Here is a 14,732-nt window from a genome sequence, read left to right as displayed (position 1 = left end):
TAGCTTTAACTCGATCAAATACATAGTTCTCCCGGGTTCAACACTCTACACACCACTTTATTATTTATTCATGATCTCATTTACTTGCGGATAATCAAACGACCAGGAACATACCACAAAAAATCGAAACCAAACTGATTTATCCCAAGTTTGATTGTTGGTTCTTTGAATCAATTAAAAGTCAAAAAGTTAAACCGTCATAGATTTTTTTGCTTTTTGCAAGTCTAGTAGTCTATGGAGCATTGGAGTGCACTGTATTTAATTGATGAAAATAAAGAAGATAGAATTTTAACCAAATAATACAAATGAACCAAGTGCTACTGGTGCTTAGTGTCATTAGTGCTAGATAACATTATTCATTTCAATATAGATGAAAAATGGACCATAAAATGAATATATCCCCAAACTTGGTTATTGTTGTAATTTGTGTTATTTGCCTTTGCTCGTTTTTTCTAAAAAATTACTAATAATTTTTTTTTTCTTTTTACTCAAGGTTGAACATTAATTTGAACAATGCATTCATAATTACTATTCATTTGTTATCAACATATTTTGAGGGACTTAGTCTTATTTTATCTAAAAAGTTACTAACAATTTTTGACTAAGAGAAATTTGGGATAGCTAATATGTATAAAACGTATATTTTCAGAATTACGAAATAATCTCCAACTTTGATGCTAAAAAAATAAATAAAAATAAAATAAAAAATTCCATACGACGGAAACTTTAAGTTTCATTTGCATAAAGAAATTACAACAGAATATTATTATAACCACACAGTCACCTACATGGCATCGATCCTCTAGCTAGCGTTACACAATTCTCAAATACATATCTAGCCAACGCCTGTTATTCACTTGTTAAACAAGTGCATAGGATTTTTATTATGTCGCGAGTACTTATACTACAATAATAAGCTTATTCGGAATTGGAAATTCCTTCAATTTCCCACATCGAATTGTCTCAAACCCTGAAAATCACAATGAAAACAAGAAATCAAATGAGAGTGCTACTAGCAAGGACGAATTGATCAATAAACTAGAATTGCTTACTGAGTATAGTCGATCAAGATTCTTCCTGCATCAGGATTAGCAATGGTGGAAAAGACTTCCTGAGAGAGATCAAGCTGATTATGTCCACATCCTGGGCAAAGATCTACAATTGTTACAGTTACTTCCTTCCCTGTGCAGGGATGTGATACGGTGTTGGTGCCTCCAGTGCACTTAACCCTATACCTTCTTCCACAGGCTGCTCCATTATTGTACAATGAAGGGTTGGCTGCTGCTATCACGGTGCCCTTTCCATGGGAGCCATAGCATGCCGATGCTACATATAGTTGTATTAATTAACTCACTTATCGGCTTTTAAGCTCGAATTGAACATTTGGTATATGATAGTATATAATTAACATTTGCAAACATAATACTACCTCCATCCCATAAAGATTGACTTGTCTCCATTATGAAAATATAATTAATATAACTAAAAATATAATTTTTCTTACATTTTTCTAGTATACATCTACATTAAATAATTTTTTAAAATAACTATCTTATATTTGTTGATAACAATACATATTTAGGGGTATATTAAAATGCTAAAAAAATTAAATATATTCCCAAAAAGGAAAGAAAGGTATTATTTGGGACAAATAAAAAAAGAAAGCAAGCCTATCTTTTTGGGATGGAGGGAGTATCTAAATACTTACGAACATAAGGTGGAGTATAGAAAGTAGCAGTTCCTGATTCAGCAATTGCAATAGAGGCAAGGCATATCAATATGCCCACCATCAAAATAACTCGAATTTGAAAGCTCATTTCTCTATGATTTTTTATCAGTGCAAGAAAGAGAGTATATATTTGTGGGTATGTTGAAATGCTCTTTCCCTTTTATAGAGGCCAAATATTGAGCAAGAGAATTGTTTCATTGTCAAGCCATTAAACAAATCGTTTGATTAGGAATAGTTGTTATTCGCACTTTAGTTTCTTGGTCTAGAAAATGACTTCCAGTAGGAAAAATTAGGAATAGTTGTTATTTAATTTGTTCTACCGAAAAAAAAAAAAAAAAAAATTTACATTTTATATCTCCAAATTACATGGCTTGCTAAATCAAAAATTTTTATTACTTAGAATAATTTAAGTTTTTAAAAAACGCTCATGCTAATAAGTTCATGTTTCTTAAAGTGGCTGCAGTAGGAAATGAACTGGATGAAGAAGAACTCGTCATGCTCCAATGGTATTCTCATCGCGAAATCTACTGGCATATAATGGTATGTACTTTTTGTACGATGTGGTTCAATACAGTGTCACTTAGTCATGAGGGGTTTTCTTAGATAGAACTCGATCTGTGCTCACTCGTCTATAAATTGACCAATCAACAGTAGTTTGAGATGTTCACTCAATTATAGTCCACAATCTTTATATGCCGATCATCTCTGCATATGGTCTATCAATTTTTACTTCGCTTGGCTAATGCCATCTAGGTTATTAAACTTGTGTGGATCCATGGATATTAACTTATGTGAATTAGTTACATTCATGGAGAATATAATGAAGTTATGGATTTTTTGAACTTAGGGTACAATAATTCTACAAAATTTCATTCAAAATAGTGAGTTTAATTGACCATGAACCGGAAAGATACTAAATTCGATTTAATGAGAAATATGAATATGGCGCATAATATATATAGAATGGTAAAGAGGCCCGGTCCATTTGTAAAGAACATATCTTTCGGGGTCGTCAAATCGCCGAGTCGACTTCTCACCGATTCGCATTAACGCGATAAAAAAAGAGGGCTTAGTTGATCCATGATTTATGTTTCATCTTTCGTTCTCATCATCATGCAGTAAAAACTTCACAAATATAAAAAATTTAAATATGCATTGCACCATATGCCATTCCTTTTTCAGCTGTAACTTCTTAAACGTCTGATATGTAGGCGCCAAATCAAGCCGAACAAAATATATTTGTCATGTTTTTCTGAGAATTGTAACTGGTGACTGGATTTCTTTCACCTCTTTCCTTATTCTATGTCAATGATGTACAAAGTAATTTGGTATAACACGTGGTTGTCTTCGATCTCATACAAATTTAACTATAAGATTGTCTACAGTAGTTTCGGCTCCTTTCAAGTCAAATTAAAATATTTGATTTTCATGATAAACAAATAATAGAGCATTTCATTAATAACTAGTTGGACATAAATTTGAACAAGTTCCACGATTTTTTTGTACATTATATGCTAGTTTATTTAGGAAAAAAAACAAAAACTCATTCATTGTCTACCCCAAATTTTGTTTGATGTTTGCTTATTCTTTGTAAATGTCTATTTAAAATTTATTGTCACATGCTGGGTCTTCCTCTAATATTATATACTTTGTTTCATTTTTGCATCTGAAATGTACTATTTGTAGCTAGAACAAATTCTTCTATTCTTGCAATGAAATATTGGGTAATTATATATATAGATTTAAATAGTTTGAGAGTTTTTCAAACTCAATTTCTTTTCTGAAAGCCATTGAAAGTCGGGTTGAGAGAAAAGGGTGATGCTTTTTAACCATGACGCACCGAGCTACGGCAGTTGAGTAATTTTAATTATTTAAGTTGTTTACTAGCAACAATCTAGGTGGCAGTGATATAACAATTAATTTGACATCTTAGATTGAGAAATATATATGGTCCCATTCAAAATGACAAATCATTTAGTCTAGGTAGATAATATAACTCAATTGCTTAACATAAACTAGTTCCAATTGCAGAAAGTGGACAATGCCCCATAGTGGTAAAAAAATAAGTCAAATTGAAAATTAATTTTAAGATCGTAAAAGTTTAATTTTTACTCGAGTTCGATTCCTCAACAAATGAACATAAATTATTGTATTTGAGATCAAATTGATTATCGTTCATTGACAGATTGATCAAACTTGGCTTCAGCGACTAACAAAATGAACTTTAACATCCTTAGAACTGTGATCAACAAAATTCTCTTCATTTTCTTTGTATAATAGAGTTAGGTTTCCTCTGAGTTGTCTCTATGAGATTTTCATTTCCCTTGTGTATTCTCAAATCTTTTGTAGCTATACTGACCGCTCAATTGTAGTCTGTGGGATTCATGTGTTGAGAGGTTCTGTATCCATAAAAAGTACATAATTTGTTGGAATTTATCTTGATGGTTTTCTTTCCATGAATTTTCTAACTTTTCTCCTTGTGTGGAGTTCAAGCTTTTCCAACACATTTTCCATTTTAATTTTCTTAGTAAGATAGTTGAATATTCTTCTCTACTTGCTTCCAAAAAGCAATCTTCAGGCGTTAATTTCTTGGTTTGGACAATTTCTTGCAGAAAAGTTACCTAAAGTTTTGCATACTAAGAGCAGCAGGATATATATTGTTGACTTATATATCTTCTCCATAAAGAATGAATTGCTGACTCTTGGCTGTTTAATGTTTATTTCTCGAGGCCAAAAGTAAAATAAATATCGTTAGATAATTAAAAAATTTCCGTTCTTTAAACGAGTTTAAATTATTTAATTTTTCCAATCTGATATCATTAGTCACACGGTCACACCAAACACTCTTGGAGAAAGAAAGGGTAGTCTTACTGATATATAGCTCAATAATTAATTATTCAGGATACCGTTTTATAATATAGGTTTACCTTTTATACATGGATATCTTTAATGGCATGTTTCACAGTTGTAGCTGCATGAAACCATAATACTATTAAGGGGTATAGTCCCATATCGAATAAAAATGAAAACATAGACCAGCTTATAACGAGCACGCCAATTTTGAAATTCGTGTGCTCATTTATTGAGTGTTAATCTGATCGAATTGCTCGTTGAAACTTAATGGATTCTGATACCATGTTAAGATTTGAGATTCCAACTTAAAAGTTCAACCTTACAAAGAGGATTAGCGCAAAACTTTATAAGTTGGTCTATTTTTATCTTTATTCGATGTGAGATTATATCCCTTAACAAATACTTCATAACCTCTATAAATTAATCTTTTATAAATTAATAATTTCTATTATATGATAAAATATTATATTCACTGCCTATTACTTTAATAAGGTTATACTGTTACCCAACGCAAAACACATCACTGAGGCTGAGTTTAGTGCACCAATAGATCATATAAGCAATTTAATACAACTATGATATATAGTAGTACGTAGATGATATTGTGTTGTATTAATATTCCTTACTTTTAATTCAAAGGTTAGTCGTTTGCTTTATCAATCATAATGTACAATAGGGAAATTGAAGGTGGTTCGGACTGAATAAGAAATATAAACTAAATGATATTCTTTTAAATAAAAATTCAAAAATATTATCAATCAAGTGATATCTTTTATAGCTAGATACTAATTTCTTTATACATTTTAATATAGTGTATCAAACGTAACTTAATTAGTCAAATTTTTCTCATAAATTTTATGGTTGAATTTTTGCATACAATTTAGAAATGACCACAATATAGAATAAATGACAATGTTGTATATTGAGATTTATGCAACTGAAAAGATTATAGAACTATAGAAAGTAAGTTAAAAGTTAAGACTTATTTTATTAAGAAAATAAGCTTTATCAATTAAAAAAAAAATTGAAAATCATTTTTGACAAAATAAGTAATTTAAAAGTAAGTTTCAATTACATTCAAGCATGGCCAAACAGATGTAAGACTCAAATTCGAACTTCAAAGTCTTTTTATGGCTTGTTTATATACTAGTAATATTGACTCTAGAATACTAGAAATTATTAGTGAAGAAAAAGAGATAAAAATAATCTTGACAATTATTTATTTCAAATTTGAGTATCAAAATATCCTTTATTTATTTAAATTAAACATTTAAAAAGTAAAATTTCTTGTTATATAAATATAATTTAATTTATTAATATCTTAGGGCTTAGGGCTCCTAAACAATGTTTGACATTAGCTGGAATAAATTTTCGATCTAAACTTGATTTAGCTCCCCAACATATTGTTGCCATCGTTCCTTTTCAATGAAACCCATATCAAACCTCAGATGTTAATTTTCGAGATTGTCACATGTGATGGAGCCAAATCAAGGGGAGCAAGAGAAGATTTCTTTTACTTTATTGACAATTACTTGGTGATTAGATTTTATTCGTCTCTTTCTCTATTATTTTTCGATGAAATTTATACGAAAAATATTTTGGATCTATGCAAGTTTTCTTTGTATCCTGGAGTCAGTTTTTAATATTTAATTTCTATTTCATAAAATTGTATATCGTATATCTTCCATATGATTGGTTGGATACAAATTAGTCCTTGACTTTCTGCATCTTGTACCCTTGTAATTTATGAAAGATACCCAAAGTGGAAATAAAGAAAAGGTTCGTTCATTGTCTTGTTCAATGTTTTTGTTGCTTATCGTTATTGAGTGGTTCAATCACACTTTTATCTGTTGTTTAATTATATATTCTTCATGAAAACAATACTTATAGGAAATACAAAATTTATTTTCACCAAGTTTATCTAGAAACTCTAGTACTCATTACAGGACGGGATAAGCGTTCTTTGTAAACAAGTTCATCCTAACCTTTTTTTTTTTCTCGTCTCAATATAGGGTTTCACTTTCTTAGTTTATATTGTACTTTAACTATTGTAGACTATTTTAATCTTTTCCTTTCTTTTCATTGTAAGAATATTTGTTTTGGTGGGAAGAGATATGAAAGTTGAGGGATTGATAAAAAAATATGGTGGTGGAGGGTTGTGGGTTGGGGACTCTGGTGGCGGCTGATTGGTGGTGATTTTGGTGGGGATTATGATGGTGAATTTTAAAAATTATGATACATATGTAATTTTTAAAATTGTGTAAAGCTCCTGTTGCAATTTTATCATTCATTTATTTAGTTGTTTTCTAATTTTTTGCGTGTATATTTAAAGAGGGATCAAAATTTTCATCATTTTACGTGACTTTAACGGTCATAACGGAAGGAAGGAAGGACAATTTTTGCTACATCTTTAAAAGATAGAGGATGTTTGATACTATAAATAAAATAATAAAAAAAAAAAGTAGTGTAAATTAGTACATTTTGCAACAGTCAAAAACGGAAAGTATGAATTTCCCGAACTTAAAACTCAGTACATATATATCTATTGTAATATTTGGCTAAAAATGAAAACTTAAGGGTGCGTTTGATTTGTTGTGTTTTTAGTTTTGTAAAATACTGAAAACGGGTTTGATCTGGTATTTCTAAATGTATTCTATTAGAGATATAATTGCAAAAGAATCTATCCTACTTCAGTTAATTCCTACATAATATATCCAATCTGATATGGAGACTAAGGTATTTCCTCAAAACGAATTTAGATCCTGTTTAAAATTGTTGAACGTGGATACTATTTAACTAGTGCTTGTAGGTGCTAAGGTGATGATACTGATGATTTATGGCGGAGCTGAAGTGTCTGACCAATTGTTGTATTTTTATAATACCATTAGCATCAAGGTGGAGAATTGTTGAGCTATGATGGCATGTTGCTATCCAATTTATTCTCCTTCGACTATGAATCTATGATAATACATGGGCCTAAAGGTCCAATTTGGTACGAATATATTGCCTGAAAATTTCATGAGTTTGGCCTAAGACCCGAATCCAATAATAGGCCCAAGTCAATTTTCTGAATGTCAACTTTGGTTGCTAATAAAATGTATGAAATATTAGATGCTCTGGTCTGTTGATCTTGAGATAAGATCAATGGTGGCCCTAAAGGGTGTATATATATATTTCCTTTGTGGTGCTTTTCATTCATTTTATCCATTCTTTGTGAGGCGAGGTTTTTCTCTCTGTGGCCTTCTGTTTGCCTTCTCCCTTGATTATAACCTTTCGTTAGTCATATTCGTAAGTTTTTAGCGTACATTCTTAAGTGATTCTTTGTGATTATGTTTAGAAGAGTTTGTGGATCTTGCGATAGGACTTAATGGTCTATTGAAGTAGTTTCGCTAGGTCTTTTGCATTTAGTGTTCTTGAGGCCACCGTGATACACATAGGTACAATAAAATCTGAGCTCGATTCTCTTAATATCTGATGCTTTTGGTGATTATGATATGGTTATAAGATTTTGTTAGTTTGAAAGCTTTAGATTTTGTAATCTGGGTTATTTTGTATATCAAGAATGAAAAAAGTTTTTTTATGATGTGTTTTTGTATGGTTACTGTTGACCTCGGAAATTGGACCCTCCACGTGGCCAATCGACAGCCACTCCAAGTATTTCTCCTTGTGCACAATCAATGCACGGTCAGATGCACACGGCCGGGACCAGCAGGGGTGGCGGCTGCCGTATACACTCCGACGATCAAGTTAGGCTCAGGTGATCGGAACAGTATCAAGGTTGTGCAAAATAGTGGGGGAGGAGAATATATATATTTGCTTGCTATGGAATGCTAAGTAGTAAGAATTTCATTACATTTGCCTCTTGCCAAGTCTTGAGGGTATTTATAGGTGAGGAGAGCTGTTGGATATAGGACACGTGTATACATTTGACGGTATGAGTCGTTTGCTCATAGGCGTCAATCAGCCGTGTCTATAGAGTCAGCGGGTAATTACTTCTCCCGTGTTGAGTTGACATAAAGTTGATACGTCACATCAACTAGCCTCATGGAGACGTCAAATCACTTTAAACCTTAGGTGCAGAAAAGATCCTGACAAATATCTCATTCTGAAATTTGCGGTGGATCCTCTGGCAGAGGTCTCGGAGTGCATTTTGCCTTGGATTTAGGGGCGAGGGCGCTTCGATTAGTCCCACAGAATTGCATATGCCTCATAGTATGATAGCAGTTCGTCACCGTTGGTGAAGTCACTTCGGAACCACTTCGGATGAGTGTTCCACACCTCGCATGATGTGATGGTGGACTTTCCGATGTGGTTCAGATAGGGGTGTAACAGTGGTCCCCCCAGTTCAGGTATGAATATTTATATCATAGATGGACTTGTCTTCCCGATCTGGTATGTATGCCTCGGGATGGGGACCGTGATTTGTGAGAACTTGAGGGTCGTTCGTCTATGTTCGCCGAAGCGTTGATCCTAGGCAGATGCGCTAAAGCTTCACTACTGCAGGATGGAAAAATTTATGTGAGATCGAGGTGCTGTCCAGTTTTATGTGAGATCGAGGTGCTGCCCAGCTGGACGATGCGTAGGGAGATGGCTAAAACTTTGTAAAGCTTAGGAGGGAACACAGCGACCAAGGCGATAACCCACAGGGAACTCCGCATCAGGTGCGTCTAAGCTTTGTAATGTTGAGTGAGGAGCTCATCTGCCACCGGTGTGCTGATCCACATGAGATGACGCATTGGAAGATGGGTAAAACTTTGTAAAGCTTAGGAGGGAACGTAGCGACCGAGGCGATGACCCACAGGGACTCCACATCAGGTGCGTCTAAACTTTGTAAAGTTGAGTGAGGAGCTCATCTACCACCGGTGTGCTGACCCACATGGGACGACGCGTTGGGAGATGGCTAAAACTTTGTAAAGCTTAGGAGGGAACGCAGCGACCGAGGCGATGACCCACAGGGGACTCCGTGTCAGGTGCGTCTAAGCTTGGTAAAGTTGAGTGAGGAGCTCGATCCGAGGCCGGCGTATCTGACGTTAAATGATGTGACAGCTGTTGCGTATTTTCAAGGTGACAGTTGGGTGCAGCGCCCATTCCCCTAAAAAGCTGCTGCGGCTACTTATTGTTGATGGCTAGTGGTGACCGAGGCGACGCTTTCTATGCGAGCGTGGGTGTCACAGGAAAATCTTAGGCGTAGATCAAATCTGGCATTTCATTTCAACGGCCTAGATTGATGATGCGACGGATGGTCTAGATTGATTATATTTGAATTCAATAGTGGAGAGTAGTTGGAGCGCTCTATAAAAGGCGGACTTGAGCCTTTTTGGAGCTTTTCACTCTTTCGAAAATAGAAAATCCCATTGCTCTCAAACTCTTTGCGATTTTCAGCGTTCTTCAAGCATTTTCGACGAGAAATTCGAATTTTCGACGACTACACACCGCTTTTTGACTATTACCGACTGGGGAACACTCAAACTCATAAGTTTCAGTAAATGTTTGAGACATTTCCTTTCTGAAAATGGCTTCTGAGGGTAGTGCTAGTTTGGGGAGGGGGCTGGAGTTAGTGCAAATGGACGAGCCCATTGTAGCGACCTCCTCCAAAGTAGCCGAAACGATACCTGGGGGGAGAGAACATTTGGAAGAGGCCGGATAGCCCAGCAGATACTTCTGTGCATTGGGGGCATCAGATTATTCCTCCAAGCTAAAGGGGACCGACCTAGAAAGACTTAGGATTGAATATAGGATATCAGATAGTATAGACCTGATCCTACTGAGCCTGGCGAGAGAGCTTGGTAGCCTAGGCCAGGGTGCATGGCGATAAGCGCCTCGATCCTTAGGGCCGGCCTTAGGCTTCCAATTCACCCTTTTTTCCGAATGGTGCTTAGGTCTTATGGCTTAGAATCGACCCAATTGAACCCGAACTCCTGGAGCCAAATGGTGGGCTCCTGGATGTTATGGAAAGAGGCATCACTTGGGGTAGAGATGCCCTTCTCCGTTTTCTAGTTTCTCTACATTCCCAAAGTAACAGCCGGGGGGGGATAAGACCAGGGGCTGGTATTACCTGACCTCTTGGGGTTCCCACACTCCTTTCGTGCTCAATCTACCAAGCTCCATCAAGGAGTGGAAGAGCTCGTGGTGCTGGGCTACCGGGAAATGGGACACGATGGAGGGGGACCCCCTAGTACCTCTTATGGTCCCCAAGAAATACTCGTCACTTAGTGAGTATTGTAGCTGTTTCTTGTTTATTTCTCTTCGGTTCGGATCATAACTAACATTTGTTTTCATTTTTTGAAGGCACTCTTCCTCGGTGCGAGCTGTCTTCTGACGACTTCGAGATCATCTGCGTCATATATCAACTGCCTCTGAAGAAGAGGTAGTTCCACCGACTGATCAGAAAGAACACGACCTGATGGCCTCACAAGGTAATATCTCGAAGCGAATACCTTTCAGTACTTCCGAGTCGTTTACACTTGTACTAATTTACTTGTTTCTTGCAGATAGCTTTAATAAGAAGATGCCTCTCCAGCCCGACTTCAAGACCATACAAAAGATGATGGCCGAAGCGAGGGCCTTGAAGACCTCGTCCTTCGCCTATAAGGAGCAGATGGAGGACTTGGTGGACGCCAACAAGAGGCTCCCTCCAACGGAGGAGGAGATGCCTGAGGATCCTGAGGCCAATCTGCTTCGGAAGGGCAAAAAGCCCGTTGTTCCTTCGAAGCGACCAACGATGGGGAGGCCACCCCCCATTTTAAGGCAAACTACAATTCCTACCGGGGTGGCCATTCCGGAGAAAATACCTACGCCATCAGAGGCTTCTCTTGCCTCGGCCACACTTCCAGTTGTTGCTGTACCTCTCGCCCAGGTGCCGGGGCAGCCTAAGAGGAAAAGAGTCCGTCCATCAAACGAGGTGCACTTCTTGGGCACAAACTCCGAGGAGCCAGTAAAAGAAGTACTAGAGGCTCTTCTTCCAGAAACGGCTGCAGTGGTGGGACCACACCGCCTCCTGCACTGTCGAGGACCTAGTGGTGGCCAATAGTGCCTATGTGGCCCGAGCTCGGAGCACTAGCATCCAGCTCGAAGGCTTGGTGAAAGATCTCAACGCCAAGAGGGAGGACCTCGCCAAGCGCCTCGAAGAGGCGATGCAATATTGGAATGCGGTGAGGGAGGCCCGGGCCAAGGCCACGGAGGAAGAAAAAGGAAGGAGGGAGGCTGAAGCCCAGCTGGCGGCTGCTAAAGAAGACATAAAGTGGCTGAAGAAAGAGCTCTATGAAGTGGAGTGCCAGGTGGCTGCTATGACCCGAAGAGTGGATCACACCAGTGAGCACCACTGGCTCGCCACAGAGGTCTGGAGGCCTCCAATAAAGAAAAAGCGGAGCTGAGGCAGAGGACGGATGCTCAATCTGAGGAAATAGCCTCCTTGAAAGAGGAACTGAAGTTGGCAAGGGAAGTGACTGTTCAAAAATTCATTGACCACTTTGAGGAGCATCCTCTGTACGACGACTTTGCAAATTTTTTGGGCCTCATGGAGTGCCCAAAGCTTATTGGGTCGGCTGAAAGAGGTTCACCCCACTCTGGACATTTCCTCTTTAGAGGTAGAGTTCGGAGGACCTACTGGAGGCTGGCCTGATAGGCTTGCTGAGGACGCTCCAGAAGCTCCCGATGCGGGCGAGGCAGAGGCTGGCCGGGAAGGCCTCCTGTAGAGTAGGGCTAATCTTGTAATAGCTTCGACTTTTTTTATAATTTAATTTCAAGTAAATAAAACGAAATTTCTGCTAAGTATTGTTGCTTCTGTTTTATTATTGTGTTGATCTTGTTTACACATATGAATGACAAACACTTAAGATTAAGCGCCTCTTAAAAATAATCAGAAGATCGGATCAGTTAAGTAAACATCAAGGGCCTTTTAACAATAATTAGAAGATCGGATCACTTAAGTAAACATATCGAAGGACTATGATAACAATTTACGAACTGATGTGACAAAGAACTGAAGTATCATTACTTAGAGAAGTTACATTACCCTTTACTAAGGCATTTTCAGCACTTAGTAAACTAGAGAAATTATAAACGAGATTGGATCAGGACATACATTCATTAGATAACATTGAGATTGGATCGGAACAAAAGCTCATCATTGATAGTGCTTCCTCAAGTGTTCGATGCTCCATTGATGAGGTAGTGATTTCCCTGCTATGTCTTCAATTTCAAAAGTGCCAGGTCGAGATTCCCTGCGGATGCGGTAAGGACCCTCTTAGTTCGGTCCCAACACTCCGGACCCGGTTGGCTTTGCTGACTGGAAGACCCTTCTGAGGACGAGGTCCCCTAGACAAAGAGTTTGATTTCTGACCTTGGAGTTATAATAGCGGGTCATTTTTCTATGATACTTTGCCAAATTCACCTGGGAGGTATCCCTCATTTCTTCAAGGAGATAGAGTTCGTTTACTCAGGCCTCGTCGTTACTGATCTAGTTGAAGTGTATTCAACGGTGCGATGGGACCCCAACCTCGACCGGGCTCATGGCCTTGGCTCCGTAGGTCATTGAGAATGGCGTTTCCCCTATTACAGTTCGACTGGTGGTTCTGATGGCCCAGAGGACGTGGGGAAGCTCATTGGCCCAAGTCCCCTTTGAGGTGTCAAGCTTCCTTTTCAGGGTATGCTTGATAGTTTTGTTTACTACCTCAACTTGTCCATTTGCTTGCGGGTGATAAGGTGTTGAGAAATCCTTTTTTAACCCCGATTCGTCGCACAATTCTCATATTTTCCTATTGTCGAACTGTCTCCCGTTGTCGGACACTAAGGAGTGGGGAATGCTGAACCAGCAAATGATATTCTTCCAGACGAATTTTGTAGTATTCGCCTCGGTGATCTTGGCAAGAGGTTCAGCCTCGACTCTCTTGGTAAAGTAGTCAACGGCGACAATGGCGAATGTCACGCTTCCTCTTCCTTTTAGGAGTGGAACAATGAAGTCGATGCCCCACTTGGCGAATGGCCAGCGGCTGGTCACTACGGAGAGGCTCTGAGAATGCTACCTTTGAATATTTGAGAAGCGCTGGCACTTGTCAATTTTCTGGACAAACTGGCAAGCATCCCTTTTCAGGGTCCGCCAGAAGTAGCCTTGACGGAGAACCTTGTGCTCCAGGGCCGTTCCTCCGGAGTGATTTCTATAGATTTGCTCATGGATTTCCTTAAGTATATATGTGGCCTCCTCGCCTCCCACACATTAGAGAAGTGGTGAGGCGAAGCCTCTTTTGTAGAGCATATCCTCTTTCAGGACGAAGTGCACAGCCCTTCTTCTTAACTTTCTCCCCTCGCTTCTAGAAGCAGGTAGTGTTTGATCATTTAGATTGGTGATGATGGGTTGCATCCATATCGAGGTGCCTTCTATCCATAGCACCTCTTCACCTCCAAAAATGGAGGGCTTCGATAAGTGTTCAATAGGTACAATCTTTAGTAGCTTTGAATCCTCGCTGCTAGCCAATTTTGACAAGGTGTCTGCATGAGTATTCTCTAAGTGTGAGACTTGAATCAGCTCAAACCTTTCAAAATGAGGAACTAGGTCCAGAACCAATTTCAAGTATGCCACCATGCTACTGCCTTTGGTCGCGAAGTTTCCATTGACCTGGCTCACTACAAGCTGAGAATCGTTGCTTGCTAGGAGCCTTCTAACCTGCATTTCTCTTGCCAGTCTAAGGCCTGCTAGAAGGGCCTCATATTCGGCAGCGTTGTTCGAGGTGCCTCTCCTGAGGATCCATCTACGAACAATTTCCACGTCAAGGGCTCGACTGGTTCCATTGTCGCCTCCATTTCTGGGGATTTAGCAAACTCAACCACAAAATCTGCAAGGGCCTGTCCCTTGATAGCATGTTGAGGTCAGAAGTCCATTGGAACTTCTTTCCTTACTTAAGCACATTGAAGAATGGTAAGCTCTTATCTGTAGCCCTAGAGATGAAGAGATTGAGGGTGGTTATCTGACCATTGAGGCTTTGGACCTCCTTTGATTTCTGAGGTAACCTCATTTCCAGCAAGGCCGTTATCTTTACTAGATTTGTTTCAATTCCTCTTTGGTTAACAATATACCCCAAGAACTGACCCGAAGCCACCCCAAAGGTGCACTTGAGGGGATTCAACTTCATTTTATATTTTCTAAGTATCTGAA

At 38.3% G+C, this 14,732-nt stretch overlaps 1 protein-coding gene across 1 annotated transcript; it reads right to left on the bottom strand.

Annotated features, from left to right (window-relative positions):
- Positions 1–778: 778 nt before the first annotated feature.
- LOC111404963 (EG45-like domain containing protein) lies at positions 779–1,842 on the bottom strand. Its single transcript, XM_023033685.1, has 3 exons — positions 1,709–1,842; positions 1,053–1,326; positions 779–970 (listed from the first exon to the last, which is right to left on the bottom strand). The coding sequence occupies exons 1-3, from the start codon at positions 1,815–1,817 to the stop codon at positions 964–966; spliced, it is 390 nt and encodes a 129-aa protein (XP_022889453.1). The 5' UTR covers positions 1,818–1,842; the 3' UTR covers positions 779–963.
- Positions 1,843–14,732: the final 12,890 nt, after the last annotated feature.

Source organism: Olea europaea, chromosome 11, assembly GCF_002742605.1.
Source record: "Olea europaea var. sylvestris chromosome 11, O_europaea_v1, whole genome shotgun sequence".
Lineage (NCBI taxonomy): Eukaryota > Viridiplantae > Streptophyta > Magnoliopsida > Lamiales > Oleaceae > Olea > Olea europaea.
Note: the sequence above shows the minus strand (reverse complement) of the source record. Positions and strands in the feature narration are given on the sequence as shown.

What these genes read in the sequence shown, in the direction of transcription:
- LOC111404963 (XM_023033685.1), bottom strand. Translation starts at nt 1,817, where the DNA reads ATGAGCTTTCAAATTCGAGTTATTTTGATGGTGGGCATATTGATATGC. An exon ending in CTATACTCCACCTTATGTTC is followed by an intron (nt 1,327 to 1,708) that starts GTAAGTATTTAG and finishes AACTATATGTAG; the next exon opens with CATCGGCATGCTATGGCTCC.